The sequence below is a fragment of the Melopsittacus undulatus genome, chromosome 8 (genome assembly GCF_012275295.1).
Source record: "Melopsittacus undulatus isolate bMelUnd1 chromosome 8, bMelUnd1.mat.Z, whole genome shotgun sequence".
Taxonomy (NCBI): Eukaryota; Metazoa; Chordata; class Aves; order Psittaciformes; family Psittaculidae; genus Melopsittacus; species Melopsittacus undulatus.
Genome location: NC_047534.1, coordinates 18,959,836 through 18,968,808, shown reverse-complemented (window position 1 = coordinate 18,968,808; position 8,973 = coordinate 18,959,836). Strand labels below are relative to the sequence as shown.

Genomic DNA, 8,973 nt, shown 5'->3' with positions numbered 1-8,973 from the left:
TTTGCCATTTCCTTTAAACAGAAGATAATTTCCTCTTCATACCTATGAAAAAACTGCCAGCCCATAAGCAGCACAGTCATTTAAGACCACTGGATCCTCATCTTCGGTTTTAACCGAATGCAACATTATTTCCTATTATTTAAGCCATACTCTTTTGGCTAGAAATAAATGCTACAGATGCTTTTAATTTTAGGCTATACATATTACCATGTTTATGTATCTACTTATTTCCTGGTTAACTTCTGAATTTAAACACTCAAGCATTTGAGAGGCAGGGAGCATGCTTACTTTGCTGGCTAACTAGGCTGAAAGTAATCAGGATTTGGGAGGCTGGCGTCTCCTTGCCACTAAATAGCTTACTTAGCCTGTCCCAACACCTTCTGTTTAAGGTAGACCTTGTTGAGAGATGCCTAAAAGAAAGTTACTTAACAGCTGCTCCCGATAGAATTTCACCTTTCTGCTATTACATATTGGAATGAATGAAATATCCAACTAAGAATTAATCTCCTTGAAATATGTTTTTAGGTTTTTGTTTGCTCAAAACTTGTATTAAAAAAAAAATAAAAAAATCCAAAAGACAATAGGAGCAGTGCCTACCCAGAGGAAACACAGCAGTGATTTCACTTACAGATGAGTGCTCCATAAACTGATATTCCTCAAATCAGCCACCTAATGAGGAAGCCTTGATTTGAGAAATAAGTCAGGTCTAATTACATTATCAGTTCCTTTGACTTAGTTGCAATCAAGCCTTCACTCAACTAAGATTTGCTCTTCAAATTTATTTCAAAACTTTAAATAAATTAGTAGTACAGATTATACCCACTATTATCAAAGGGTATCTATCACATATAAGAAATGAAAAAAGGCATGACTAGGAGCAATGGCAATTAAGTACATGATTAATTCTTTTTTTCTTTTTAACATATTCATGTAAATTATAAACCTCATAATGCAGAGCAAAGATGAAAGCAAGAAAAAAAAAATAAGTATGCGCCATGTTCAGGTTTCAAAACCCAGTCATTTATCACAAATATTCCCCAAACATCTGAAAGAATACACATTCTTTCTTGGTCTAATGAAATAAAGAAAAAGGAGGAGGACGGGGGAGGGAGCATGTTTTTTGAATATACAATATGCCCAATGGTCTGATCACAGGATAAAACAAGGGAAAAAAAATAAATCTACGAACATCCTTCATCCATTGCCATGTTTTGGAAATGTGTCTGGACATTGCCCTTCATGCTCTAGAATACAGTACATTTCATATTGAAATTTTTGATTGCACACCTCATTTATATCAGAAGGAATCCACCATTCAAGTCACACATTAAGTTGTATGAAAAGTATAAAAGCAAACAAAAAAAACAACAAACCCCCAAAGAAACAAACAAAAAACCCCTCAAGAAAATAGTGAGACTGTTAATTTTGAAAATCTGAAAGGCAAAATTGAGCAAGACACAGAAGAATTTAAACCCTACAGAATTTTTTTCACCCATTCAAGCACATTTTCAAGTGATAGCTCTGCTTCCCGGTACATATGAGTAAGTACCTCTAGAAGAGCACAGAGGAATGGCACACCAAGGCTCAAGAGTTCATACAAGTAGGTATAGTTATATGCATTGTCCCTGAAATGAAGATTGGTAGCGTGCAGAAAACCATGCATCCAGTTAGACAGGCGTCTGGGAATGTCAAGCAGATCCCTTGTCACCCGAAGGGGCCAGCTTAGTGTGCCCCTAAAGAAGGAAGTCAGGATACCTGGGGACCTGTCCTCTGGACTGCTAGCAGTAGACAAAGTGCTTTCTGTGGTGGTCTCTGTGGGTTTGGGTTCCTCTTTCTTCCATGCTTCTGCTGTCTCCTTATATAAAGCGTTAAAAAATGTTATATATACAATTCTAAAATATGGCACATTCAATTTCTGTTACTGTTTTCAAGCCTTTATATGTATCTATTCACTTCAATTTTCTCCTATGTTCACATTTATTTTGTGTAGAAAAAACTGAATTCCACTCAGAACCAGACTATAAGTATGTCAAACAAACCTAGGAGGTTATATTTTAGTATTGGTTTTATTGCTTCTGGATATTAGCTAGAAAACATCTCTCACACACACATACAATTGCAAGTATTGCACCCTGCTCCAGATAAAGCTGCCTCAACATTCCCTGCAATACTAATATAACCAATACATACCTTTCCTTGGATCTGTAAGGTTGCTCTTCTCTTTCTCTGCTTAGTACTGATTTTACAGTGTGTAAAATGAGGTTTACAGTAAAATTTACCTAAAGTGGGAAAAAAAAAGATATTTCATCTATATCTATATATATATGGACTGAAACCCCACTGTTGCATCCATAAAAAGGTACAACCAGGATAATTAATGTTGGGCAGCAAAAGGAATGGGAAACTTGTCACCAACTGAATAGCTCATAGCTCTGAATGGGTTTCCTTTACAGTACACAGATTTGCATGTTTGTTAAACAAGGCAAGGTCATTTATCTACCACACAGGTTTAAGATTAATTAATAGCAGAAACCCAAGATTCAATAAATACAATGTCACAAACCAAAACAAGACATCAAGCAGCAAAACCTCAAATAATCAGTAAAAAATAGACTTTGCAAAAGATTCTCTGGACTTCAAAAGAGCCACTTTTGGTCTTGAGTCTTTAATCCTTTTGCAGAAAGAGATCAGGTTAATATTCCGATCAACTCAAATCATTTGGAAGTGGCAAGGGAATTTCAATTCAGTTTAATAATTTCCCTATAAACAAAAAACAAACAACAAAAATCCACAAAACAAACAAAAATGGAGGTGTAGGTGGGATAGAGTGCCCAAGATCTGAATTTCCTGTTCTACAGTAAAGTAGAATAAATTACACCACTGCTTGGCCAGTACTACTGCTTTCAATTCCTGAGCCGTAACATCTTGAAAGAGATAACCTATATTCCCTTCATCCATGTAAATCTGCCACTATCATGCCTTACCCTTGTAGATCATGTTATTTAATGGCCAGCTATAAATAAGAGATGAGAATAATTCTGTACTGTTGGAGAAAAAAAAAATCATCTTTCCCCTCCCCCTTCCTCCCTTTGTCCTGTGCTTGGACAAATTGCATTTTGATCACTCAACTTATTCTCCACTGAGGAATTCTTCATTTAAAGCTCAGGTCTGTCATAACTGGATTGTTTTTAAAGACTAGAACTGCAAGTACAAGGACTTGGAGATCAGTATGGACACAAGCAACATAATTGGCAGACCTCCTCTTTACTGAATTACTTGCCAAGTCTTTTTCCCTGGTTCCCTTAAAAACATCAATACTTTAAAAATCAGTATTTTAATATTCTTAAATAGTTCTTCTATTACCTTCTTCAACATCAAAGGCATAAATTCCTAAGCGGAGTGTTGTAGAACATATTTCACACTTGAAGCACTCCCTATGAAAGAAGTGGCCTTCTGCACTCAGCCGCTCCATAACATATACCCGTTTTTTGCAGAAGTAACAAATGTCACTCCCCCCGACAGACTGCGGGAATTCTTTTCGCAGAGATGCCTGTTAAATAATAAAAATAGAAATGCACATAAAGCTGTTGCATTACACCCAGATATAAATTCTTAACTGGGCAGCTTCTTTATCTGCTTGAATTTTTACAAAGCACCCGCCACACACAATTAAAATAAGCCGTCAGCTGTTTTATTACCCATTTGCTACAATTCCGTAGGTTTATGCTGCAATTCATAAATCGGACATCACAAGGACTTTAAGGGGTGATTTTCAGCTGGACTTGTATCCAGCTTCCCTCTGGGAGTTCACTGACATTTTGTGTTTACTCAGGTACAAGAACAGCATCAGCCCCAGATGCTCTTTCATCACCCTGCACCGTGCTGGCTCAGGCACTTGCATCTCATGGTCTGAGGGCATTGCTGTTTCTCAGAAGAGGGCAAAGGCAGACCTTGCCAGCCTCAAATAACAGGCATGCAGAGCTAAGAAAACGGACATCCTGAAGCTTTCATTACACACTCGCCCATACACACTCTGGAGGAAAGTGTAGGCTTGCATTTTAAGGTCCAGGAAGAAAACCTGACAGTCTCTAATGCTGGTGTCTGAACTATTTTCCTCGCTGCAGACATGCTTTCCCTCTCAGACATGTTCCTCCCAAGACTACAGCCCAAGCTGGGGCTTGGTTTGTTTAAAAAAAAAATCAGTTTCACTCCTTCCACAGATATGCAGAATATTTTTAACTCACTGGACTTTAAAATATGATCCATATTTACAACTGGAATGTATTGTAAAAGTTTTTGTTGAATTTGGGCTCTCAATCATTATTCTTTAATTGCCATACATCTTACCCCTCTCTGGATATACATGCAAAAGGTACAGAAAAATAAATTAGAAATTAATTACATGCCACTGAACTTCCCTTTTCTTATTAGAGGTAGGTATGAAGATGTTACTTTGCATTAGTTATAAGTCAGTACAAACAAGCAACCTGTCTGCCACAGCCATCACCATCTCCCTTCCTTTCCACCATCCCCACTGCCACAGGAGAAGTTCCTATGCATGGGGCAGAGGAGGCATAGGCTTGGCAGAGTCCAGGCACATTCAGACATCAGCACATTGTCCACACAGCTCATCTTTAGTTTGCTGACAAAAGGCAGCCTTAGAACAACTTCATAATGTTAAGTTCAAGTCACAATTTTTATTGTCACATTGACTTGTGCTTAAAAGTTAAAGACCTTATTCCAAATCTCCCATCAATAATCCATTTTGCAGTGATGGTTCATTTCAGAGCATGAAACTTCCCAAATGAATAACCATGCAAATGGGAAAATATACCCATATATATATGTTTTTGAAAATACAGTGTTAATAGAACAGATAGTTATAGTGAAGTGCAAGCAACTGAGTTTGTGCTGGCTAATAGATAAGTGTCATCACCACAACACATCTTACTTCACTTCCCAATACCTGACAGCTCTGAGCAGTAGAGGCAGAAGATGGAGAGTGAGGAATGGGGCAAGAACCTGTAGCTCTGTCCAGAGACTGCTTCTGAATTCAACACAGAACAGTGTCAGAGCTCCAAAATGAGCCACAGTGATTCAGCATTTGTGTGTTAAAAATAACTGCATAAACATATACTATAACAAAACTTTCTTTAGAAGCTACCCTGTTTAATAACTGCCTTCTCTTACTAACTGTACCAGTAATTACGTTTAAGAAAAGCCTCCTGAAGTTTTAATTCATGCAAATAATAAAAATATGAATAGAAGAAGACACTATGAACAACATTTCCAGCACATCCACACATCAGCATATTTTGCCAGTATGCACTTGATTCCTTAATAAATGTTAGACTAAGACCTTTCATAACGCTTGAAGTGCTCCACAGCCACAGTCTTAAGTTAGGATGTTAGTTCTGGAAACACCACTCTTTAAAATTGAGTTATTGCTTCTTTTTGTGTTTGGTCTTACCAGTTCAAGGGGGTTAAGCTGTGGCTTGGGTCTGTGATCATTCACATACAGATTGACAAGAACTTCAGCCACAGCTCCAATTGCACATGATACCTTTCCTACAGTCATCTAACCAGAAAAGAGAAGATGAAGAATAGAAGGAAAAGCTTTAGCTTTTCTTGAAAAAAAATTTAATGAGAAAAGGACAAGAATATTTGAAAACATGCAAACAATGATAAAGAGAGGCTAGAAGAGCAGAGACAAAGTCTAGCAGAGCACAAGCATGCTCATTTGTTATCAGTATGGTCCAGCTGGTGGCCACAGAAGGCTTCCGTACAGCTCACACACCTCTCTGTGAAACTATGGAGAAACAACTGCTGGGAGCAAACACTCCCACAGCACAGTCCTCCTGCCATGCCTGTGAAAGGCTGAGCTGGGAGCTACTGCCTGGCTATCAGGGTTGGACTGTTCTGATAGACAGAAAAAAACAAATCCTGTTCACTTTGACTTCTTGGAACTTTGTTGTTGCATTTAACAGGACTGGGGACTAAACTTTACATTACCAGACTATAGACTATAGCATTTCTATGGTAACAGTAACATTCTATGAATATGTAGTAGAAATCCCACATACAAACATTTCGTTGATTCTCACAAAGCAACCATTCTCCCTCTTCCCCATTGACTCAATGCCAGGAAAAACTGGAGAAGCCATGTTTATAAAAGGAAACCATGTCCTTTAATCTGCTTCATCACACTATAGCAGCCACGGATGTTAGGCTATTTCTAACCAAATTTATCAAATAGGCCTGCAAGGAGACTGCACTTCTTTAGGCTGTGGCTCCAAATGCACTACCACCAGATCACTGACTGCGTGGTCCAGGCTTCCTTGCCAAAACACATGCCTGGGGAGTGGAACAGCAGAAAGGGGGTGTGTGTGTGTGACAGGCAGGCAGGCAGGCATTCTAGTTCCCTGCTCCTGGGAAGAAAGATGTGAAGACTTCATAGAGCTATAGAAATATTTTCCACCCTAAACCAAATTTGCTGTAGTGACTTTGATCTTAGTTTTATAGTCAACATAAGATCCCACAACCTCTCTGGTAGCAAGAGAGGTAGCAAGAACAATCCTGGTAAGGTCAGGGATCTGGTATTCTGCTTCTGAGGTCAGAACATTTGTTTTATTTCCTAGAGGATCCACTGTCTCATATATTGTGTTCCATTTGCCTCCCAAAGAGTCCAGATTTTAAAGTCTCACACTTGTCAGAGTTATAACTTTTTTACTGCCACTACACGAAGTCTTGCTAATGGAAAGGTTTTAAAATATCAGAAAGCTATCATGGAGAAAGAAGAAAAATATAAAGGCAATGGTACTTTAAAATAATTTTGAAACATTTTCTATCAAGTTTAAAACAACTATGGTGCATTGTGGGTGTGTTTTCAAAAATTGTAACAGATAAAAATATTCTTCCTAATAAAAAATAATAATCCAGAGGAGTATGTCCAGCTCCTTACAGCTTCCCTTATCTTTTGAGAGTTATTCTATAATTAACTTAATATCCAGGTAGGTACAAAATATGAATGTTAAGATAATAAAGACCATTCAAGGAATAAATTTCTGTCCTGTTTGGTTTTGTTTATTATAAAAAGACTTTAAAATGTTGTTCAATATTTGCAGAACTTGCAGGGTAACAACGGCAAAGTAAACTGTTAATTACATACCATAGTGCTGTCCCAAGTGGTACACTAGATTATTAGCCAACAGAAGTGCTACTTGCTACTACAGGAAAACTATGCTCCTTTGTATTGTTTGAGATCATAGAAGACAAAATTTTCCTCCCCCAAATTCTGCCCCTCAGAATATGCTGAGTGACTTTTAGGCCACATACAACTTATTACCCATGAGATCCTAGGTAAAAGAAAGCTTCTGAAGTTAGCTGAAGCAAAAAGTTTACCTTGATCTAGTCAAATGCTGGAGCAGTCACTTGAACAATAAGGCTGTGCCTAGAGTGCAAGTAGCTGAATTCCAGGAAAAGTATCCTTAAGCATGAACTACACCTTCAAATTCATCAGGTTGGTTGATTTCTGTTCTCCACCCATTGGAGCAATCTACCTCAACATTTAAGCAGTCAAAACAAGAAAATTGCACGTTTGTACATACTTAAAAAATGCTATTAAAAGGAAATGTTATTCTAATGAAAGTGAACTCACATTCCATGTAAAAGCAAGTGGGATTTCAATTTAATCTAGTAACCAAAAGATTGCTGACTACTCCTGTCTCCTACAACTACCACCAACACAAACATTGTTGCTACTCACCAGCCGGAAGGGCAGGAGGCAAGGGGACTTGAGGACAGATTAGACCTCACTTTATACAAATTGTTTAATAAGGCCACATTACTGGGGAAAGATCTCCACTGGTTCTCCTTACTGAATCAGGTATGTGGGTAGACAAGAGGAGACTGATTTGCTACAGCCTTGGCACCACACCTTCCAGGTGATGTGCAGAGGGGCCTAGATAGATTAGAGCACTGGGCAATGATTAAGGAGATAAAATTTACCAAGTCCAAACACTGGGTTCTGCACTCAGGATGGAGTAATGCCAGGCACAAGTATAAATCAGGAGAGGGGTGACTGGAGAGCAGCCCTGCAGAACAGGATCAGGGATTGCTGGTTGGCGGCAGGCTCAGTACGAGCCAGCAGTGTTCCCTGGCAGCCAAGAGTGTAAACCCCATAATGGAGTGCATCAAACACAGCACCAGCAACCAGTTCAAAAGAGGGGACTATCCCACTGTATTCAGCATTGATGCAGCCTCACACTGAGTACTGTGTGCAGCTCTGGGCCCCACAACTGGAAAAGAATGTGAAGTTCCTTAAATGTGTCTGGAGGAGGGCAACAAAGGTGGTGGGAGCATTGGAAGGCAAGTCTTGTGAGGAGCAGCTAAGGACTGTGGGATTGTCTAGTTTGGAGAGAAGGAGGCTAAGGGGTAACCTCATTGCTTTCTACAGCTTCCTGAGGAGGGGAACTGGAGAGGAGGTGCTGATCTCTTCTTCTTTTATCCAGTAACAGGATGATTGGGAACGGTTCAAAGCTACATCAGGGGAGGTTCAGACTGGACATTAGGAAGCACTTCTTTGCCAAAATAGTGATCAAACACTGGAACAGGCTTCCCAGAGAGCTGGTTGATGTCCCACGCCTGTCAGTGTTTCAGAGGCATTTGGACAATGTCCCTAGTATCATGCTTTAGCTTTTGGTCGGCCCTGAACTGGTTAGGCAGTTGGACTAGATGATCATGGTACAGCCCTTACAACCAAAATATTCTATTGTGTTCTATTCAAAAGCAATTCAATTACAAACCAGACACATCAAGGAAAGATAAGAAGCCACCAGGCCACCTCATGAGTGCTTGCAGAAGCCTGTAGACAATGGGAGGGATGGGGCTAGTCCCACAAGGCTAGTGACTTCTGCCCTATTATGACAACAGCACAACCACTGAGCAACTTTGTCTTCTCTAAAATTCACCCTG

General features: G+C 39.3%; 1 protein-coding gene across 3 annotated transcripts in view; it reads right to left on the bottom strand.

The window, feature by feature from the left end:
• Positions 1-1,190: 1,190 nt before the first annotated feature.
• The window catches only part of MICAL2 (microtubule associated monooxygenase, calponin and LIM domain containing 2), a 65,854-nt gene continuing 58,071 nt past the window's right edge, over positions 1,191-8,973 (bottom strand). For 2 of the 3 annotated variants that reach the window (XM_031050256.2, XM_031050257.2), the window contains 3 exons: positions 3,364-3,550; positions 2,191-2,279; positions 1,191-1,855 (listed from right to left, as the gene is read on the bottom strand). In XM_031050256.2, the coding sequence (XP_030906116.1) occupies positions 1,475-1,855; positions 2,191-2,279; positions 3,364-3,550 (657 nt within the window). In that variant the 3' untranslated portion in view covers positions 1,191-1,474. Of the gene's footprint in view, positions 1,856-2,190; positions 2,280-3,363; positions 3,551-4,966; positions 5,048-5,470; positions 5,579-8,973 lie in introns of all 3 variants that reach the window. The other variant, XM_031050258.2, reaches the window with a different exon arrangement.